General features: G+C 36.2%; 1 protein-coding gene across 11 annotated transcripts in view; it reads left to right on the top strand.

Annotated features, from left to right (window-relative positions):
* Positions 1-23,871, top strand: part of UBR2 (ubiquitin protein ligase E3 component n-recognin 2) — a 119,621-nt gene that overhangs the window by 24,598 nt on the left and 71,152 nt on the right. For 10 of the 11 annotated variants that reach the window (XM_077764947.1, XM_077764945.1, XM_077764946.1 and 7 more), the window contains 4 exons: positions 11,363-11,441; positions 13,537-13,650; positions 20,877-21,007; positions 23,506-23,644. In XM_077764947.1, coding sequence (XP_077621073.1) covers positions 11,363-11,441; positions 13,537-13,650; positions 20,877-21,007; positions 23,506-23,644 — 463 coding nt within the window. The remainder of the gene's footprint in view (positions 1-11,362; positions 11,442-13,536; positions 13,651-20,876; positions 21,008-23,505; positions 23,645-23,871) is intronic. The other variant, XM_077764949.1, reaches the window with a different exon arrangement.

Here is a 23,871-nt window from a genome sequence, read left to right as displayed (position 1 = left end):
GAGGCTCCATGCTGTCAGTGCAGACAGCATGTCAGTGTCAATCCCATGAACAGTGAGATTATGACCTGAGCCAAAACCTAGAGTCAGATGCTTAACCAACTGAGCCACCCAGCTGCCCCATTATAGTTTTCCTTTTTTATTTATTAGTGATCACATTGATTGATTTTTCAGATTTTTTTTCATTACTGAGATAAATGCAGCTTGATTATCGTGTGTTGTAATTTTCATATATTGCTGGATTCAGTTTGCTAATGTGTTGTCTGTCATTTTCTTGTAATGTCTTTGGTTTTGATATCCGAGTTAATGCTGGCCTTATAAAATGAGTTAGGAAGTATTTTTTCTATATTTTCTGAAGAGTCTGTATAAAATTGATATGATTTCTTGCTTAAATGTTTGATAGAATTTACCAGTAAAACAAACTATCAAGGTCTAGTGTTTTCTCTGAAGGAAGTTTTTGATAACAGATTTCTTTGATATTTATTACAGAACTTTATTTCATCTTGTATCAAGAAATATGTTTCATTGTATAATGTTAAATTTATTGATATAAAGTTTTGCATAATATTTCCTTATGCTGTTGATGTCTGTGGTATCTATAGTGAGGTCTCCTCTTTCATTCCCAGTTTGTGTTTTCTGTCCTTAATCAGCTTTATAATATTTTCAAAGAATCTGACTTTGGCTTTGTTTGTGTTCTCTTTTATCTGTTCTGTTTTGTTGATTTCTGCTCTTACTGTTACTCTTCTCTCTGCTTACTTCAGGTTGAATGTGCTTATATTTTATTCTTTAATCCATTAGTTATTTAGAAGTATATTGTTTAATTTCCAAATACTTGAGGCTTTTGTAGATACATTGTAACTGATTTCTAACACAAATGTTCTGTAAGGTTTCAGTCTTGAAATTTATTGAGACTTGTATAACTCACCAACATGGTCAGTCTCGAACAATATGCACTTGAAAAGGTGTATTCTGCAGTTGTTGGATATAATGTTCTATAAATGTCAATTAAGACAAGGTGATGGTAGTGCTATTCAGGTCTTCTGTATGCTTATTTATTGATTTTTATTATGACTAGCTTTTTTTTTATCAGTTACTGAGAAAGGGGTATTAAAATATTCAAATGTGATTATGGATTTATTTCTACTACCGGTTTATGTTTCAGTTATCTATCAGTTCTTTTATTAACCACATACATAGATATTATAATTGCTGTGACTTTCTGATGTATCAACCCTTGTCATTATGAATTGTCAGTATCCTTTCTTAATTCTGGTAATATTCCTTATCTCAAGTCTATTTTATCAGATGTCAGTATAGCCATTCCTACCTATCATAGCATATCCATTATATTTTGGGGGGGGATTTTTACTTTATTCTGTGGTTGCCCTAGAATTTGAAATATGTATTTGCAATTAATCTAAGTTTACTTTGTCTGAGAAAGTTTTTCTTTCTCCTTCACTTTTGAAAAATATATTTGCAGGTACGGAATGCTGGGTTGATGCGATTTTTCCTTCAATATTTTAAACATTCTACTCTATTCTCTTCTTGTTTGGATGGCTTCTGAGACGTCCAGATAGAATTCTTATCTTTGTTCCTCTATAGGTATGATGTTTTTCTCCTCTGGCTTCTTTATCTTTCATTTTCTATAATCTGAAAATCATATGGCTTAGAATAGGGTGGTTTTTTTTGTTTTTTGTTTTTTTTGTCATTTATCATACTCCGTGATTTCTGAGCTTCCTGAATCTTGGTTTGGTGTCTGACATTAATTTAGGGAAATTTTCAGTAATTATTGTTTCAAATGTTTCTTCTGTTCCCTTTCCTTTCTTCTCTTTCTCTTCTCTGGTATTCCTATTACACATATATTATATTTTTTTGTAGTTGTCTCACATTTCATGGATATTTTGTTCTGTTTCTCTTCCAGTCTTTTTTCTGTTTGCTTTTCATGTTGTTGAGATAAGCTCAAGGATTCTTTGCTTAGCCATGTCCAGTCTATTAATAAGCCAATCAAAGACATACTTCATTCTGTTGTAGTGTTTTAATCTCTAGCATTTCTTTTTGGTTCTTTCTTAAGATTTAGGGGGCGCCGGGGTGGCTCAGTCATGTCCAACTTCAGCTCAGGTCATGATCTCATGGTCCGTGAGTTTGAGCCCTGCGTCAGGCTCTGTGTTGACAGCTCAGAGTCTGGAGCCTGCTTTGATTTCTGTGTCTTCCTCTCTGTCCTTCCCCCACCCATGTTCATACTTTGTCTCTCTGTCTCTCTGTCTCTCTCTCTCTCTCAAAAATAAAAAAAATTTTAAAAAGTTAAAAAGATTTCCATCTCTGCTTATATTGCTCATCTGTTCTTGCATGCTGTCTGCTGTAGCCATTAGAACCCATAACATATTAATCACAGTTGTTTTAAATTTCAGGTCAGATAATTCCAACATTTCTGACATAGCTGAGTCTGGTTTTGATGCTTTTTCTGTCTCTTCAAACTGTATTTTTTGACTTTTGGTATGTTTTGATAGCCAGGCATATGATATATTAGGTAAAAGGAACTCATAGGCCTTCAGTGATGTGGTAGTAAGGCATGGGGGAGGGGAAATTATATTATAGAGTCCTGTGATTAGATCTCAGTCTTCTAGTGAGCCTGAGCCTCTGGATTCTGAACCTCAAATGTGCTTCTCAACACCACCCCCACCCACACCTGTCTTTCTGTGTGGAAGGGTAGCTAGAGTGGGGCTGGAATTGGATATTTCTCTTTCCCAGGTCAGTTAGACTGATAAAACCCTAGCAGGTTAGGCTGTGATTATAGTTTCTTCTGAGGGCAGACTATTATTTTTTTTAAGTTTATTTATTTTGTTGGGGGGGGGAGTTGCAGAGAGAGAGAGAAAGGATCTCAAGCAGGTACCATACTTTGAGTGCAGAGCCCAATGCAGGGCTTGAACTGATGAACTGTGAGATGATGAGCTGAGTGGAAATCAAGAGTCTGATGCTAGCCACCTGAGCCACCCTGGTGCCCTGAGGGCAGAGTTTTTAAGAACAGAATGCCTTTGAATATTTCACAATGGTTCCTTTTTTTATTTTTTTTTTAACCCCTGTTGGAAACATGAATGGATTTTTCTCTAATGTTCACTGTGAGAACTTAGTAGAACTCCAGGAAATAAAACTCACCAAAACATGAGGGCCCTGATGACTGGGTCCTCTCCAGTTCGCAGTGACTGGAATTTTTCATCTCTCAGATGTCCACACTGAGTCCCCAGCAGTTTGTCAGGTACAGTTCAGGTTTCCCTACCTCACCACTGGTACCTGTGGAGGTTCATGTTTGTGGGTTTCTGCTCTTACAAGTCAGTTTTCTCTGGATTCATCTGGTGGTCTCGACAATTTTGGGGGTAGCAGTTTGTCCTGTGACCTCACTTCGTAAGTCTAAGAAGAATTGTTGATTTTTCAGTTTGTTTAGCTTTTTACTTATTAGGACAGTGTGGGAACCTCCAAACTTTGTACATGCTGGATTGGAAACTGGAAGTCTACGTTCATTTGTTAAGGATATTTTCCTGACTATAGAATTCTGGGTTGATAATTTTTTTTTCCTTTTCAGCATTTTAAAGATCTTGTTCCATTGTCCTCTGACCTCTGTTGTTTCTGATAATGTCACCTTTTTATTAGCATATCTATGTTGCTTTGTATGAAGTGTGCTGGTTTCCTCTAACTGCCTTCAAGAATTTTACTTTATCTTTGATTTTATTTTTTGTTTTTCTTTTTTTGAGAGCAAGGGAGAGAGCACGGGCGGGGGAGGCAGAGAAAGATAGGGAGAGAGAGAATCTTAAGGAGGCTCCACGCACAGCAAGTACCCAAGGCAGAGCTTGATCCCACAACCATGAGATCATGACCTGAGCCAAAATCATGTTGGGCACTTAACCACCTGAGCCACCCCTATCTTTGGATTTTGCCAGTGTGACTATGAACATCTAGCTGTGCATTCTTTGTTTTTATCCTATGAGGTGCCTTGAATTTCTTGGATCATAAGTTGATGTCTTGAGCCAAATTTGGGCAGTTTAGATTATTACTTTTTCAGATATATTTTCTGCCTCCTTTTTTCCACAACTGGGACTCCAGTTACACGGTAGTATAATTGAAGGACTAATTAGAACCATAGAGTAGTTGTGCATGTGTATAACTTATAAAAATATATGTAAAGTTACTATGAATATATGTGTGTAATACAAATATATTAACATAGATAGTGCATGCTCTAAATATTTTAATGAGAGATGAATGATCCAAGAGAGTTGGGTGATGACTGCTTTCACTAAAGCAAGGATTTTCACCAGTATACCTTTATATTGAGCATTAAGGGAAACTTCAGTTAATTCCCAGCTCAGAGCTATGCAGATTGTTCTCCCACTATATTAAGTTAAATAAAATTAGAAACAACAAAAGGATAGGTTACATATGTTTGGAAACTAACTTTGCTCATGTTAAGTAAACAAACAGTTATAACTGGTCCTTAACTGTATACATTTGTCTTTTCTGTTAAATGATGGACTCCTAGAGAACAAGGATCTGGCTTTACTTTTCTGTATAATTATGTAAAAGCATAAAAGACAGTGGCTCTATGGTTGATTTTTAGGAATCCAAAAATGCTATGGTAGGCAAAGTAAAACTGAAAGTCACCAAAAATAGGAATAGTAACACTGGAGAAAAATATCCCAGACAAAAGATACATACATATGTATCTTATGTATCATATTTATGTGATACAAAAGAAAACTGGAATAGCAGTTTTCATATCTGACAAATAATATTTATGGTAGAAAATATCAAGGACGCAAAAAGGCAACCAAATTTAAAAATGAGCAAAAAATCTGAATAAACATTTCTCCAGATATTCTTGTTGGTTACATTTGTACAACCTTGTAATACTACAAACTACTAAGTTGGACACTTTTTTTTCTTAATAAGCTATTGCATTTTTTGTTTTATTTTTTAACATAAGCCCTATGGTCAACATAGGGCTTGAACTCATGACCCCAAGATCAAGAGTAACATGTTCTACTGACTGAGCCAGCCAGGTGCCCTAAGTTGGACACTTTTGAAAAGATGAATTTTATGTGAATTACATCTCAAATTTTAAAAAGCAATCTGTATAGGGCCTCCTAGGTGGCTCAGTCGGTTAAGCGTCCAACTTCAGCTCAGGTCGTGGTCTCACGGTTCATGGGTTCAAGCCCCACATCGTGCTCTTTGCTGATAGCTCGGAGCCTGGAGCCTGCTGTGGATTCTCTGTCTCCCTCCCTCTCTCTCTACCCAAGAAACAGACTCTTAACTGTAGAGAACAAACTGATTGTTACCAGAAGTGAAGTTGGTGGGGGATAGAGAAAGTAGGTGATAGAGATTAAACAGTACACCTATAGCTTCCTGGCTGTGTCTGCTGGAAGGGCCTAGAAACAGTGGAACTCCTGTAGCAGTGAGCACACCTAGTACCCAGATAATGGTTTCTAAATACCAGTGTCCAGTAAAAGGAATCAGAACTTCATGATAAAATGATCGATTACAGGGCTGGGACAAAGAAAATACAAAATAAGTTTGAAATGTCTTGTGTTGCCCACCCCTCTCCCCCAAAAAGGAGGGGACATGTTGAAATGCATAGGAGCCAACCTGAAAGAGCTCCCAGTGGTCACAGTTGAAAGAGTTTGAGCAGTAAAATAATGATTGGATTAAACTATAACCCATAGAATAAAATAAATATTCATGAGTCCACACTGATATAACCAAGTATTTGAATAAATAGATGGGAGAGAAGCGATGTTTTCCCATACTGAAAAATTCCAATTAATAAATGAAACAGGAATGAGGGAAATAGAAAGTCACCATTAGGCAAATAACTCAGCAGTAATTGTAGACAAGATCCATTGGTAGATGCTAAAACTAGTGGATGAAAGTTTGAGAAATAGAATGTTTGCAGTCTCAAAGTATCTCCCCAAATACATTTAATTATAAAAGATACAACAGCAATTTTGCAGTAAAGAAATCTGACAGACACCACCTTAACAAAGTAAGCTAAGGTGCTAAGACCTGTCTAGTCAGCATCATGTGCCCCCTGTTATTTTGTACTGAGAAGGACAGAGCACCACTTCTGTGACATCACTTCTGTGGTATTCTTGCCAGAAATGCATAACTCACTCTAATCATGAAAACATCACACCCAAATTGTGGGACCTCTACAAAATAACTGACAAGCACTCTTCAAAAAGTTATGGTCACAAAAATGGAGAAAAGACTGAGGAGGTGTTAGAACTTGGAGGAGACTAAGGAGACATGATGTCTAATGCAATGTGGGATCCTGTATTGTATCCTGAAAGAGAAAAAGGGACAATAGTGGGGAAACTGAGGACTTTTGAATAAGGACTATAGTTAATAATAATGTACCAATATTAATTTCTTTGTATTGTTAACCTTGGGAAAAATTTAGTAAGGGTATAAAGGAATGCTGGACTATTTTTGCAACTTTATAAGTAAAATTATTTCAGAGACAAAAAATAAAAATAAACAGTGTAAACATTCAGTGAGTTAGAAGAATCATTGAGTATACTCAAAGGAAAATGAAGAAGAGAAATAAAAAGTTCAGGAAATAAAAGATGTATTGGCTCTGGAATTGTTGAGCCTTTTTTCTTGCAAGACTGAATAAGAAAAAGAATGTAGATACATAAAACTCAAAATGAAAATTGAAAATCATACTCACTGTCTTCCTTTTGATGATACCGTATCTTGCCAAGCTAGGTCCCCTACGTTGCTGTGACTGAAAGCAGATACTTCGTGAAAGAGGCAGTGAAGGTTGCAGTGTCAACAATTTGATTCTAAGAGTTGATAAATTGTCTAGTGCCGAATAGGTACTAAGTTGTTTGAGCCTATTTGATAAGCAGAACAATTATATGTTTCTTTTAGTCTAAGGGTGCCCTAAAAAAAAACTATGGAGACCCTGAAGATGCCATGAACCAAGAAAGTTTCGTAACCTCTGAAATATGAGAATTAGGAAAAACTAAATTCTTACAAAATTTTAAAAACCTAGATGAAAATGGATAAATTCATAGAAAGATGATAGGCAACTAGAATACAGTATGAGAAATATTGGAATGGTAATCAAAGATCTTCCCTCCCACAAACCCCATACCTAGATGACTGTATAGGTAAGTTCTACCAAATTTCAAAGGAAAATTAATTCCTCTCTTACACAAGTTACTACAGAAAATGGAAAAAGAGTAAAAACTGCCTTAACTCTTCATGAGGCTGATACAATGTTGATTTCAATCTCTGATAAATTCAAGACATTATAAAGCCATTTCTTTTATTAATGTCGCTGAAAGGATCCTGAATAAAATATCAGCTCTCTGCAACCAAGAATATACTAAAAGAGTGATGCTTCATAATCAAGTGGAGTTTAGTGCAGGAATCCAGATAGTTTATCTTTAAGACAATTATTAATGTAATTCACCATTTTAATAGTTGAGAGAAGAAAAAATGTTTTTCTGATTTGATTCTGAAAAGCATTTTATAAATTTCAATAATTGTGTATGATACAAATTCTTAGCAAAGTATATGTAAAGAAACTATTGAATATTTGGGTGTTGGATTTTTAGAAACTTTTTATTACGGACATTTTCAAACATGTTAAAAATAGGGTGAATGGTGTAATAGATCTGACATGTACTTGTTCCTCAGCTTCAGCAATTACCAACATATGGCAACTCTTTTCATGCACAAACATCTACACACACACTTCTTTTCTTGCCCTGCCAGATTATTTTATTTATTTATTTTTTATTTTTTTTTTATGTTTTATTTATTTCTAGGAGAGAGAGAGAGACAGCGTGAGCAGGGGAGGGTCAGAGAGAGAGGGAGTCACAGACTGAAACAGCCTCCAGGCTCTGAGCTGGCAGTCAGCACAGAGCCTGACACGGGGCCCGAACCCACGAACCGCGAGATCATGACCTAAGCGAAAGTCGGACGCTTAACCGACTAAGCCACCCAGGCGCCCCTGCCAGATTATTTTAAAGCAGATTCCAGACAGCATGTCTTTTTATCAGTACTCAGAATATAGCCTTTTTCTCTACAACTATTAACATCCTTAGAAATTAACACTAATTCCTTAACATTCTCTAATGTCAAGCCTGAGTGGAAATTGTCCTGATTGACTCATAAATGTGGATTCAAAGTTCACACATTGCATTTGGCTGTTATTCCTCATTTTTTTCTTTTAATCTAGAATAGCTTCTTTTCCTCTTTTTTTTCTTCTATTCTTTTCCATTTATGTCACTAAGAAAAAGGTCATTTGTTCTGTGGAACTTTCCACATTCTGGATTTGTTTGTTGTGTTCCCATGGTGTTGCTTAATATGTTTCTTTATCCCCTCTATTTCCTGTAAACAGGTAGTTAGGCATAATTAAATTGTTATCTGGTATTGGAGGGGGGTGTGAATAATAACTTAATAAGTATTGATGTGTAACTTCTTAGTTGTTCATGTCAGGAAGCACATTATGCCTCTCTGGGGTTTTTTGTTTTGTTTTGTTTAAGATGATCAGTGGGTTTAGGTACCTTATAGATGCAACCATTATAAAGGTCTTCCTTATCCTTTTTATCTAATATTTTAGCAGTCATTGATGTTTCTTGTTTAGATCATTATTTTTTATTAGAGGGTAGCAAAATATTCTAATTTATGTTTTTGTTTGTTTGTTAGCTTGTCTTCTATAGAAAAAAACAGATTCTCCTCAGTCCTTTGATTAGCTTGAAGTACAGTTTATGTAGGAAAGGCAAGATAAATCCTTGATGTTTTTTTGTAAAAGGGCACTTTTTTTGTAAACCTGGTGGGAACATAATTCTAATGGATAACCTTTAGAGATGTTTTACTTTAATATTTAAAGTAAGACAAAGGTGCCTACTATTACTCCTGTTTTTAATATATTACTGGAAGTCCTTGTCAATAGCATAAAGGAAGAAAGATAAAAAGGTATAAAGATTGTAAGGAAAGAGAAAAATGTTGTTATATATAGACTGTATACTCATTTACTCTGGGAGAAAACAAAACAGAATCAACAAACAATTAGAACTGCCTTGAGTTCATCAAGGGTACTAAAAATCAATAGTATTTTCATCATCCTTAAGCAACTAGAAAATGAGTTTTTTTTTTTTTAAGGAGATTGGAAGTTTATTGAATACACCCAAGGGAGGAGTGGACAGGACAGCAAAGGAGAGAATGCCTAGAAAATGAGATGTTTGAAAAATACTTATTTAAAATAAAACCTAGGGGCGCCTGGGTGGCTCAGTTGGTTAAACGTCCAACCTCGGCTCAGATCATGATCTCACAGCTCATGGGTTCGAGCCCCGTGTTGGGCTCTGCTGACAGCTAGCTCAGAGCCTGGAACCTGTTTCAGATTCTGTGTCTCCTTCTCTCTCTGACCTTCCCCTGCTCACGCTGTCTCTCTCTCAGAAATAAATTTAAAAAACATTAAAAATTAAAAAAAAAAAACAACCAAAAACCTAGAGAGTACCTAGATAGTAGTCTAGTAAGAATATAAAGGATTCATATGAAGAAAATTTTGTAACTTCAGTAAAAGACTTAAGGAATCATGGACATGGTAATTTACTCTTCTAATGTTGTTCTTATTCTTGAAGCTTATCAATAAATTCTAAGCAATCTGTCAAAATTTTAGCCGGATATTTTTGAGGCACTCTGTACACTTACCCTAAGTGATGTGTGGAAGAATAAAGAAGAGTTTGTGAATAGCTCAACTTTTCAAAAGAGAATAAAAGGGAACTTAACCCTTCCAGATATTAAGACCTACTACAAAGCCATAGTAATATGGTATAAAAACAAATAGATCACTCACACATATTAGAGAGCTTAGATACAGACTCAAGGGGATGTGGGAACTTATAAGATGACCCAACAACCAATAGATAAAAGTTAAATCATTTAGTAGATGGTGTTGGAAAAAATAGTTCAGGATATCTTGAGAAATAAAACTTTATTCTACATCATATACAGAGGTACAGTGTATTCCACCTAAATGTGTAAGATAAAACCAAAAGATTAATAGAAGAAAATGAAGAATATTTTTGTGACTTGAGGTTGAGGAAAGAACTTTCTAAAAACTCAAAGTATAAACCAATTGTGTGTGTGTGTGTATGTGAGTTTAATTGCATCAGAATAGGTAGTATTATTTAACAAAGGACACCATAGGCAAAATTAATATACAAGTGACAAACAGGAGACAATATTTGCAAGGTTTACTATTGCCAAGTGCTTTTATTCTTTAGATTAGATTCTGCAAATAAGATAAAGAAAGCAATCCCAGTAGAAAAATGGGCAAAGACAATTTATAGAAAAGGAAACCCCAAAAGTAATAAGCACGTAAAGAGTTGCTCAAAGATATTAGCAATCAGGGATATGCAGATTAGAACAATATGATATTGTTTCAAATATGTTGACCTGGCACACATTAGAAAACCAGATAAAACCAAATGCTGATGAAGATGCAGGGCTATAAAAACCCTCATACACTGATAGGGATATGTAGCCACTCTGGACCATAGCATGGCACTCAGAATAAGAATTTAACATGTATATGACCCAGCATTTCTGCTCTTGAGTTTATATGCCAAAGAAAGTCGCAGACATATCTGTAAGAGAACATTTACACAATGTTTATTACAACATTATATATGGTAGAAAGGCATTGGAGGTTATCCAGGTGTCCAGTGCAGGGAGAGGAGAGACATAAAATATTTTGGATACATGACATAGCACAGTATGTGGCGATTGGAAACAGCAAATCAGATGTACACATATAAAATGAATGGATTATGTTAAAGAAGTGTAAATGTGACAATGAGATATATAGCACAATGAGAGTTATATGCATTAAAAATACATGCACCCAAATACATTTTGCAAAAACATGTACAAATAAAAGGGCAGACAGTAAGCCCAGTAGAATGGTTACCCATGAGGATACAGGAACTAGGCTAAGGGGAAATTTATTAAAGATTTTCATAACTCCCCATCTCATTTCATGGAAGTATAGGGATTCTCTTGTGTAGGATATGATCTGTAAATGTGTCTAGCTGGCAGTATGATGAAAGCCAATGAAATGACTGAAATGAAATGGAAATTTGATTTCCCCAAATCTAGGATGAGATCTGCACATCCAGAATGAGAAACAGGTTCTTAAGCTGACTTAGATCTCATAGATCTTTTGGGAATAATATTTCCTTCTAACACCAAGGCACTTTACTATTCTGGCTCTTCTAGGATGGATTCCAATTGAAATATTATGTTGTGAAATATACAATTATTTTATGACACTCTGATTTTTTTTTCTTTAACTTTACAGAGACTGTGCAGTTGATCCAACTTGTGTTTTATGCATGGAGTGCTTTTTGGGAAGTATTCACAGAGACCATCGATATAGGGTTAGTAATGCCCAGATAATAACCATACCCGCTATTAACTTTATATTAGATACCTTTCTGCCTTTTTTAAATTCCAAGATTTAATACTAAAATGGGGGAGAGTGGTTTAAGAAATGTGTTGTGTAAACACCATTAAGCATATGGTAGCAGCATAGAAATGAATTATGAATCCAGGCTTCCTGAATACATGGTTTAGGAAAAACAGCACAGATAATCAGCTTCTGCATATTGCTTTTCAACTAGTTTGGTTTGCTATTTTCTTGTTAATTATCTTCATAATTCTTGGTTTATGCAGAAGGTTATTAAAAATTAGAGGATAAATATGAGAGGTAACATGGGAGGGAGGTTCTGAAGGGAAGGACATGGGAGAAAAGGAGTAAGGAAAAGTGTCAGGATTCTGCATTGAAGAGATGCTCTGTTAGTCATCACCTACAGAAGGTTTGTGATTTCTTAATATTAAAGAGGCATCTACTATGTGGCGGAAGAGGGCCCAACTCCGGAACATAAGACCCACCTATTTTATTATTTTTCTACTGCTGTAATGCAGTCAGTAATTTTCTTTTTTTCTTTTTTTTTTTAATAGTTTATTGTCAAATTAGTTTCCACATAACACTCAGTGCTCATCCCCACAAGTGTCCTCCTCCATGCCCATCCCCCCCTCCCCCCACATCCATCAGTCCTCAGTTTTTGTCAGCATTCAAGAGTCTCTCATGGTTTGCTTCTCTCCCTTTCCCCCACTATTTCTGCCCTTCTTCTCCCCCTTGTTCCTCCGTCAAGTTCCTCCTAATCCTCCTATACGTGCAAACATATGATATTTGTCCTTCTCTGCCTGCAGTCAGTAATTTTCAAAAAGTCAGGTATGTTTTGCTTTTAAATCAGGGATATGAAGAAAGGCAGATTAATGCTAAGCCTGTCCTGCCTGGTTCCTCTACTAGAAATTGAAGGCAAAGCCATGAGCATTCAAAAGTTAACAAGTGTTAGTTGCCAGAACTTTTCACCCTCAAATGAAATAGTAGAGGGAATATTGCAGTCTTATTAATTTAATAGCCCTGTTGGCTCAGGACTTTACCTCATGTGTTTTTTGTGTGTGTGTGTGTGTATTTTTTTGTGTTTTTTTTTTTTTTACTCTACCCGAGTATTTGCTAATAATGAACTAAAGCAGCTACAAAATTGAACCCCTTGTATCTTTGTATGTTCTTATTTTCAGAAATGAGTAAGAGAATCCCAGTTTCCTTTAAGCTGTTCTACTTATCTCGGGTAACCAGAAGAAGAAAAGCTGTAGGGTTATCATTTTCCAAATGGCTGCCTCTTTATGTTTTTTTGTCGTATATCCCTACAGCCCCTGGGAATAATTGTCATTTGTGAATATACATTAATTATATATTTATATATGACACACAAATACTTTCTTTGGGCAGAATATAATAGGGTCCATTCTAAAATTTGCATCAAAGGCAGAATTTCCTGTAATTAATAAATTCTATTTTGCCAGATTCCTTGAATCATTACCATATCTTACAGAAGTATGAATAATTCTTGAACCCTGAAGGTGGTGAAAACTTTTTCTGACCAGTCTACTTTTACGTTTCCTGAGCTTCTTTCCTTGTCCAAGAATGCTATTTAGAAGGCATTAGGGGAAAAAAAACAAAAAAACTATTTATGTAGTTTTTATTGGTCACTTTCTCACATCAGATGCGGCAGTCTTCTGGAGGAAAACATCCATGGTCATCTTTACAAGTCTGAAATCTGTTATATTAGAAGACTGTAACCAAGGCACATTGATGCCAACATTGTACCAAAGCCCAGCAGGAAAACCCTCATGATTTTCCTAATGAAGGAAGTCCTGTAGGTAGATACATTTTGCCTCTTTAAACTAGACTAGACACTACAAAGTAGCTTATTTCATTTCAGAATCAAAAAGGCTTATATAAGCTTTAAAACATCAAGAGGTTTGGCCTTTTTATTTAATTTTCCTCCTCCAAAGAAATGAAACATTTCAGCGACGTTATTTCCTTAGCACCTGATAGTCTTGTTTATAATCTGATAGCCCTCAGTAAATACTTATTGACAAGATACTTTACAATTTTTTTTCAAGATGACAACATCAGGAGGTGGAGGTTTCTGTGACTGTGGTGATACTGAAGCTTGGAAAGAGGGCCCTTACTGTCAAAAACATGAACTTAACACCCCTGAAATTGAGGAAGAAGAGGTAAAAATGTTTTCACAAAGTTGTTTTTAAGGAAATACTGTTTTAACTGCAAGTTTGAAATATTTTCAGATGTAGGAATTAGGTTATGAGAAACAAGCAAAATAGTCCTGTCACTCTTACCAGTGACTAGATCTACTTTGAAAGGTCTTTGCGTTTTATGGATGCCATACCGTTGCTAGTAGTACTCCCTTGAAATTCTGGAAATTTATTTTAATTTGGACTTTTTATTTGAGGTTTTAAGTCCTCATTTATTATTGAAAGATTATTTTTCCTATATGATAGATTAGTAAACTTGGTTGGTTTTTGTATATTTGTTTTGTGACTAAGATTTTGTAGGCCAGATACCCTTCTTTTCTGTAACTATACATGGGAGCCCATTCTACTCACCATCTGGCATATCAATGTCATTGGATATGTGATGGGACCAAGTATAAATAGCAAAGTACAAATTACAGTCACTCCAGCTGTAAATATGTGCTTTTTAAAGTTGTTGATTCTGCATTATTTTCTCTAAGTGATATTTGTAATGATATAGTAGTCTTACTAAATAAATACTTAAATCTCTGCTGCTATTTCTGACGTTTTGATGTTTGATTCAACATCCTTATTTCAGATTTTATTTTTAAATGGTAGAGAGGTAGATACATTCAAAGTATTTATGCATTGTTAGTTGGTCTGCTACAGATCTGGGGCAGGTGAACATTAACAGTACTTCCTGGCCAACGTACCTTAACAAGTCTCAAATATTTGACCAACACTTTATGGTGTAGGACTGAGTTCTTTTAGACTGTGTTCCATTGTGGTTAGGACAGATTAAAATTTTTGTGAGATGATGGAGTGCTGTGGAAAACATATATTTTGTGTTTCCTTTGCCTTGTGTAAGTGTAGGCTTTGCAGCAGACGCCTAGTGACCAGAGTTTCAGATTTCTCCACTTCTACTGGAGGAGCTCCATTTTTACCTCTTTTATATATTGGATTGGACTTCCGTTTGTAAAAGTACAAGACAAATATTTGACAAAAAAAGCTATCCTTTTAATTAAAAAAATTGAGAACTGGTATAAAACTACAGGAGAAAACATTTGCAAATCATATACAGTAGTCCCGCCTTATCCATGGAGGGTATGTTCCAAGACCCCCTGTTGATGCCTGAAATTGTGGACAGTACTGAACCCTATATATATACTGTGTTCTTTGCTATATAGACATACATGCATACCTGTGATAAAGTTTAATTCATAAAGTTTAATTTACTGTCAGTAAGAGACTGGCAATAACTAGTAATAAAATAGAGCAATTATATTATAAAGCAATTATATTATAATAGAAGTTAGGTGAATGTGCACTTACTTGCTCTCATAATATTGCACTGTACCCACCTTTCTTGTGATGATGTGAGATGATAAAATGCCTACTTTGATGAGATGAAGGCCATAGGCATTGTGATATAATGTTAGGCTACTGTTGACCTTCTGACCATACATCAAAAGAAAGAGTATCTGCTTCCCATCTCCCAGCTGACTTGGTGGTGACTGAAACCGTGGATAAGGGGGGACTGAATGTATCTGAGAAAGGTTTAGTATTCAGAGTATATATCTTACAACTCAACAACAGAAACACAAACAACCCCATTAAAACTGGACAAAGGACTTGAATAGACATTTCTCCAAAGAAGATATAGTACACGTGACCAACAAACACATGAAAACATGCTCAGCATCGTTAGTTATTAGGGAAATGGAAATTGAAACCACTTCACACCTACTAAGATGGCTATAATCAGAAAAAAAGAAACGTATGTGTTGGTGAGGATGTAGAAAAATTGGAGCCCTAGTACATTGCTAAAAGGGATGCAAAATAATTGAGTGTTGTGGAACAGTTTGACTATTCCTCCAAAGTTTAAACATAGGATTGGCACTTGAGCCTGTAATTTCACTCCTAGGTGTATACTCAAAAGAACTGAAAGTGGGTGTTCAAATGAGTATCAACTGTAATGTCTATCAGTGGATGAATGGATAGACAAATTGTGGTATATAGATAATGTACTATTACTCAGACATAGAAAGAAATGAAATACTGATACCTAGTACAACTTGGATGAATGATTAGGTTTCTATACTATGAATTTTAGCTCAATAAATTATTTTTTTTAATTTCTTTAATGTTTATTTATTTTTAAGAGACAAAGAGACAGAGCATGAGTAGGGGAGGGGCAGAGAGACAGGGAGATCCAGAATCCGAAGCAGGCTCCAGGCTCTGAGCTGTCTGCACAAAGCCTGATGTGGGGCTCGAACTCACAAACTGCGAGATCATCACCTGAGCTGAAGTCAGCCGCTTAACCAGCTGAGCCACCCAGGTGCCCCCTCAATAAATTATTTAGAAAGAAGAACCTTAGGACCTTTGTTACCTTTTAATCTTGTTTTAGATAGACTGAAAATAATTTTCAAAGTTACTCTGTTGACTTTATCCTCGTACGAAAGTTGGGTAGCTCTCAAATATTGAAGACTTGAGTTAACTTCCTGAATTTTAGGAAGATGTCAGCAAGATTGCCTGCCTGGCTGCAGTTCTATGGCCCTGCCTGGAAAATATATACTTCAGCAACTTGACAGAGAATAAAACCTCCCAACTCTGCCATTTAATTCCTACTTAAGAATTCAGTTAAAAGAAATGAAGTCCTCAAGGATAAGACTGTCAGAGAAGCTATTTTTAAATATAGCATTATGTTTAGCATTCCTAGTCTGCACGCACTAAATTTATACATATATCTGGGATTTTTTATATTTTCTGCTTGAAATGGAAGAAAGCTATATAATATTTGCAATGTACTTTTTAAAGTCTCTCATAGAATTTTTATTGAATGTAATCTTTTATTATACATTTAGCCTGCATCTTAAGGAAAAAAGCTGGGAAAAAAACTTGATAATATGCTTCTGTAGGGATAATGTTTAGAAGTTCCGTAGATCTCCTCAACTCTTGGCATTTGGGATGGGACTGTTTTTGTGTCTGTATAGGCTAGGGATCAGCAAACTATGGCCCCATAGGGGCGTGTCTTACTGGCACCATCATAAACTAAGAATGGTTTTTATATTTTTAAATATTTGAAAAAATAAATAGGATGGTATCTGTGGCTTGCGAAAATAGTAGGAAATTCACATTTCGGTGTCTATAAACAAAATTTATTGCAACACAGCTATTTTTTTAAATGTCTATTTTTAAGAGAGAGAGAGAGAGTGTGTGTGTGTGTGTGTGTGTGTGTGTGTGTGTGTGTGTAAGTAGGGAGGAGCAGAGAGAGAGAGGGAGACGCAGAATCCGAAGCAGGCTCCAGTCTCATAGCTGTCACACAGAGTGTGATGTGGGGCTCGAACTCACAAATCGTGAGATCATGACCGGAGCCGAAGTCAGACGCTTAACTGACTGAGCCACCCGGGCACCCCTGTAACACAGCTGTGCTTAATTGTGTATTGTCTATAACTGCTTTTCCACTGCAACAGCAAAATTGAGTAGTTACAACAAAGACCCTGTAGTCTACAAAAACTAAAAAGACTTAGCTTCTGACTCTTCGCAGGAAAAGTTTGCTGACCCCAGATACATGCTGTCCGAAGCATTGTGTTTACTGTACCCATTTCCCCCTCACTTAATGGCTACAGTGTCTCCAGTCACTGTGACAACAGTAAATGCCCAGCCAGGTTTCCAGATGGGCCCCCTGGGCATGGGAGTAAGTAGGGAGGCTGGAGTGTCTCTTTTGATCATCTTCATAGAAACTGTAAGAAATTTCTCTTAGGTCTCTGCGTTAGGAAGTATTCTGTTTCTCTTGCTCTCGGTCTGGTAACTGATTGCGTTTCCTTTTGTTGAGGCTTCTGGGAAACACAGCCAAATGTTTGGAAACAGTGTGTGTAGTAGTTGTTTGGAAATTTATTATGATCTGCCTTTATAATAAGCGGATATTATCTTGATTTCATTTTATCTTCCTACCTTTATTCCAGTTTTGCCCACTTTGTACATCTATTTTTTAATACTATCTCATTACACTGATGTATTCTTAAGTTGCTATAAATCCTTTTTGGAATGAAATTTAATTTAGTAACAAATGTATGAATGAAATAACTCAGTGAGGACTTTTTTTTTTTAAATTTCCCATATGGATACTGCTCTCATCTCAAATGAACGCAGATTTGTGATTATGAATAGCTAAAAATTATGCTAAGTACTGTACCTTGTTTATCTCATTTAATTCTCCGAACAGTCCTGTTAGATAAGTACTGCTATTATGAAGATTTTATAGCTGCAGAAACTTGGGTTTTAGAGAGATTTAAAAACTTGCCCAAAGTGTCCTTGTCCAGAGTGTCTTTTTTTTTTTTTAAGTTTATTTATTTTGAGAGAGAGAGTATATGTAAGAATGTGAAAGGGGAGGGGCAGAGAGAGAATCAGGCTCAGCTCTGTCAGTGCAGAGCCCAATGTGGGGCTTGAACCCATGAACCATGAGATCATGACCTGAGCTGAAATCAAGACTCAGACACTTTACCGACTGACCGAGCCACCCAGCTGCCACCCAGAGTGTCTTAATGGTAATATGGACTCCAGTAATGGAACTCATTAACAGTATATTGTCCTGATTTTTAATTTTTTCTCCAAATTTTAATTTAAATTCCAGTTAGTTACCCAGTGGAATATTAGCTTCAGGTGTAGATTTTAATGATTCATCACTTACATACAACACCCAGTGGTCATCATAACAAGTGTCCTCCTTAATACCCATCACCTATATACCCCATTCCCACACCCACCTCTTCTCCAATAAGCATCAGTTTGTTCTCTATGCTTAAGAGTCTGTTTCTTGGATTTTGTTCCTCTTTATTCTGCCCCCTTGTTCATTTGTTTTGTGTCTTAAATTCTACATATTAGTGAAATCATACGGCATTTGTCTTTGACTAACTTATTTCCATTAGCATAATACTTTCTAGCTCCATCCACATTGCTGCAAATGGTAAGATTTCATTCTTTTTTATGGCTGGGTAATATTCTGTCATTTGTGTGTGCTACATCTTTATCCATCTATCAGTGATCACCAAAAGTGGTATTATTCATGAATTTACTTTTTATAAGTTGAAATATGTATTTCATTGAGGTTGTTCAATGACTGGTTTCTAGTTTATTAGTAGTTTTAGTTGGGCAATATAGAGAAATGTAATTTTTCCTTATCCATAGCTTGTTTGTGTATGACAACAGTTAAAATTTTTATTGTAATATAGTATATCCTTACATTTAAAAAAATCAAACATTATCACATAGTGTATCACATAAAAGACTAGTTTTCCATAATCCCCACTGCCTTCTAACATAAGCACAGATAATCTTTTTAACAATATGCCTTGTATTCTTCTAGTTTGAAAGAAGAGTAACTCGAAGTTGACTCACTGATAAAGATGTGTTTTCTCTAAAATAAATGTACTCAAAGAACTAGTGAGTAGTCCTCATTCCAACTGACTTATGCGATCATAAGAGCAATTTGAGCAGAGGTCTTTCTTAGGATTTTATTTACCATTGTACATATGAGTAGACTTGCACAGCCTAGCATCCTTTCACTGCAGAAATAATTCTTTTTAATCAGTGATCATTTTTCAAGAAGATAACGTGTATGCAAAGATAGTAGAAGAATCTGTATTCCTAGGCCTGCCCCAAACTTGGCCAGTGTAATAGCAAAGTTACCAGTTGGTGATCCCCAATATGTAATACAACACATTTTAGAGTATATTTTTGCATTATTTTAAAATACAGATAATTATATATTTTTAAACTGATGTATAATTCAAACAGGAAATAGCTCTACCAGGTCCTGGGATTTGTACAACAGTTTGAACACTACTGGCCTGGATTCTCAAGAATTGGCAGCAGTTTCTCTTTCAGGATCTGTTCTGTTCTTATAAGTCTTGTTTATTGTAATTCCTCATCCTCTAATGTCTTGCAATGCGGGACACAATTGTGAGAAATGGAATGATTATATAGTAAGACAGTCTCACCAAGGAAACTGAATTTGTTTTCTACACTCTATTTTGGTGTAGCATGAGGTTCACATTGTTATTAATACCCATTCTTTTAGGAATCCCCAGGATGTACCAGTTCTAGTTCCTTCTTTGTATGAATGGTTTCACTATGTTCATGATTTTTAGCCTCTATAAGAAATAGTAAAATAAACTTTGCTAGTAGGATAAAAAAATCTTCTCAGATGGGACATATACAGCAGTCCATTGAGAGGAGTTGTAAGTTAAAAAAGTGCTGTAACACTTTGAAAAATCTTCTTACTCTTCTTACTTTTTCTTACATTCTTCAAGCTCTACACCCATCTCCTTTAGGAATCTTTGTCTTTTTTTCCTCTATTCTTTTTATTCCTCCTCTCTATTCGTTTTGTATCATTTCTACTAGGCTTACCTTTGGTGAGGCTATGCAAAAATGTCTGTATCCCTTGTGTAGACTTGCAAGAATGTGTTGATTCCTATTCCACGGGGTTGGAACATACTGATTTTCTTATTTGAGAAATGAATATAACACTACCTAGCCATTAAGCTAAACAACATATTTAGATTTAAGATAAAGCATTAAGATTAAAATTGTGTAAAACATTTTGCCTAAAAGCTATGATAAACTTAGTGTATATTTACAGTAATACTTTTTCACATTAACCTAGGAATTTCATGACATACTCCCAGTTAGGTATAAGATGCAAAGTTCCCTTTTCCATGCATACACAGTGTGCCCTGCTGAAATAAAGTAGACAAGGGAGTCAAGGGGTAGTTTTCTGACTTTGTTGACTTCTCCCTTTTAGATTCCTCAAAATTAGGTTCTCCTTCAAACCTATAAAACTAAATATTGCTTGTCTGCCCTTGAATAACATTCCTTTCTTTATTCTGGAAATTGGGATTAGGAGGATATGAAGCTATAAAGATAGTTTGATGTTAGGTTTTAAAGATCTTGGAATGCCATCTCAAATTTTTAGATTTATGCATTAGGCATTGGGGTGCCATTGAACATTTTTGATTCGGTAATTGGCATCCTTATGAACAAAATGTTTTAGGAAGCTGGATTAGGTAGAATGTCATTTACAAGATCAAATTGAAGAGAAGCAGAAAGCGGGAAGATCAGCCAGCTGTTTACATTAGTATTTTGAGGCAGGGGAGAAGAGGAGAATTAATGTACATTTAAGACGGATGCATTTTTTTTTCCTGTTCTTTCAGGATCCTCTTGTGCATTTATCGGAAGATGTGATAGCGAGAACCTACAACATTTTTGCTATAATGTTTCGATACGCAGTCGAGATACTAACTTGGGAGAAGGAGAGTGAACTGCCAGCAGATTTAGAGATGGTGTAAGTACAATCCATTTATTCTTCGTAATCGTATTTGCTCTAATTCACTTTCAACCATTTTGATTCTGATTCCTCAAATTAAGTTGGAGGAAGGAGAGAAGGCTAGAACATGGTTTTTTCTTTTTTAATAATTACTTTTCCACAGAACAGTAGTGTGATCTTCTTAGTTGGAGGTTTCTCCCTGTTAATTGGTTGGTTTAGTGAAGCCATGTCAGGGCTCTGCCACTGGTTTCAGGCACAGGTGGTTTTCTGTTCTTCGTGCAGGATAAAACTGGTAACTCCAGCATTTTTACCATTTGTACTTAGAATATTGAGGAGGTTGCGAACCTGTGACCAGAGAGCTGGATTCGGCCATCCATGTATTAAGGGCTTCCTTTTCCATGTGATGTGCTTGCCTCAAGCAACCGTCTCTTTACTTCTAACCGAGATTGTTGAAATTGTATTCGTGTTTAAGGTTGATTTCAAGTTGAAGTGAGGGTCTGATGAACGTCAGTGGTTTCTGTTTTGCTTTTTCAGTAGTGTTCTAGATAATTAGGGTGTGGGTTAAGTGTTTTTTAATAAAGTGAGTTGTTAACTCTACCTTGTTGGAGATGTTGGAAATAGTACCTCATGAACTGGTCTTCACATGCAGGTGTACCTTGCAGGTATTGCAGGTTGGCCTCCAGACCACTGCAATCAAGTTTGCCACATCAACTGACTCTTTTTTCACTTGAACACTTAGAGGCCATGATAGAGTTACTAATTGGCCTACTTTCAATACTGTGTCTCAGAGAACAGGGAGGCCCCAGGAGAGGAAGACTGACGGGGAAACAGCTGGTGGGTAGAGCAGTAAGAACACACACAGCATTTATCAATTAATTTTGCAGTTTTATATTAATATGATTCCTAGTGCCCCAGAACAGTTAGGATAGTAACATCAAAGATCACAGATCACCATAAGAAATATAGTAAAGATTTTAAAAAGTTGGAAATATTGTAAGAATTACCAAAATGTGATGTAGAGACATGACATGAGCAGATGTTGGAAAGATGGCATTCATAGGCTTGTTCAACATAGGGTTGCCACAAACCTTCAATTTGTAAAAACAAACCAAAACAGGAAAAAACCCCACAGTATCTGCAAAGCGCAATAAAACGAGATATGCCTGTTCTTCAAGTTGGGAGCCATTAATCAAACATCCAAATTTAGACCCTATAGCATAGAAGAGGTGTTTTTCTGTTGTTGTTTATTTATTTCTGAGAGAGAAAGAGAGACACAGTGAGAGCAAGGGAGGGGCAGACAGAGGGAGATACAGAATACGAAGCAGGTTCCAGGCTCTGAGCTGTCGGCACAGAGCCCAACACAGGACTCGAACTCACAAACCGTGAGATCATGATGTAAGCCTAAGTCAGACCAACGGAGCCACCCAGGTGCCCCCAGGGCTACCAATATAGAAGGCAAGAGAATCTGACTTGCTTCTCTTACAATGTTTTCCCATGTTAATAAATGGCATCCCATCTACCCAGAAACCTGAATCACCTGTACCCATTGAGATTTCGAGTCCAGCTGGTTTTCCCTCCGTGAAATCATTCTACTTCTGTTACTACTCTCCTAGTCCAGATTAATTAGTTTCATCATTGGGCAGCATGGCCTCCCTAACTGAACTGCCATATCTACTCTTGTCACTTATGATTCATTCTCTGCACTATAGCACAGTGAACTTTAAGGCAAATCTGAGTATATCTCCTATTTTAAATCCTTCAATGCCCTTAGGATGGCAAAATCAATATCCATTGTAATGTCTTCAAGATTTCTGCCTCTCTCCAATCTTACCTCCTTCCTCCCTATGTTCCACCTTCCCCTAGCCCAGGTTTCTCAACTGTTGGCTTTGGGAACAGATTAATTCTTTGTTACAGGGACCGTCCACTGCATTGTAAAATTTTTTTTTGTTTTATTTATTTTTTTAGTAATCTGTACCCCCAGCATGGGGCTTGAACTCGCAACCCTGAGATCAAGAGTCACATGCTCTTCCAACTGAGCCTGTCAGGTGCCCCATGGGATTGTAGGATATTTAGCAGCATTCCTGGCCTTTACACACTAGATGCCAGTGATATTCCTGCCCTAGTCATGACAACAAAAAATGTCTCCAGACATTGCCAAACGGTCCTCTGTGAGGGACAGCAGAGAATTGCCTCTAGTTGAGAACTGATAGCCAATTCTGACTTTAGGCGTCAGATGACTTCTGTGGCAGTTCTTCTCTGAAGTTCCAGAACTGTTTCACCCAACTGCAGCATTCTGTTCTTCTTGATAAAAGCCAGTTCACTTAGAATTACATGTCTAATATATATCTTCCCCATCAGATGGTAATGTCATAGAGCATGGGGACACAGATGACTTTGCTATCGATTTGTGCCCAGTACCTAGCACATTCCCTAGAGCAAAGTATGCTCTTAGTAAATCAGCCTGGAGCTTGAGAATATGCAATTAGATAATAAATAATTAATGTTTTATGACACAGAGAGAAGAACGATACCTACTATTGCATGCTGTTTAATGATGAGGTGCATACCTATGAACAAGTTATCTATACTCTTCAAAAAGCTGTTAACTGTACACAAAAAGAAGCCATTGGCTTTGCAACTACAGTAGATCGAGATGTAAGTAATTTCATTATATTGATGTCACAAAATAAACTGAACTTTTATTACAGATAAATTATTCTGGGAATATTGAGTTAGAGGTATATATGTCTAGTCAATTTTTTTTTTTTAATTTCATTTGAATATTGGCCCAAATACATACAGGGCATTACTGTAAGCTGTTGTCAAATCGTAAGTTTAGGAGGAAATGTAGATACAGTTGCCATCATTCTACCCAGTGATGA

This window comes from Crocuta crocuta, unplaced genomic scaffold (assembly GCF_008692635.1).
Source record: "Crocuta crocuta isolate KB4526 unplaced genomic scaffold, BGI_CrCroc_1.0 scaffold44, whole genome shotgun sequence".
Lineage (NCBI taxonomy): Eukaryota > Metazoa > Chordata > Mammalia > Carnivora > Hyaenidae > Crocuta > Crocuta crocuta.
Note: the sequence above shows the minus strand (reverse complement) of the source record. Positions and strands in the feature narration are given on the sequence as shown.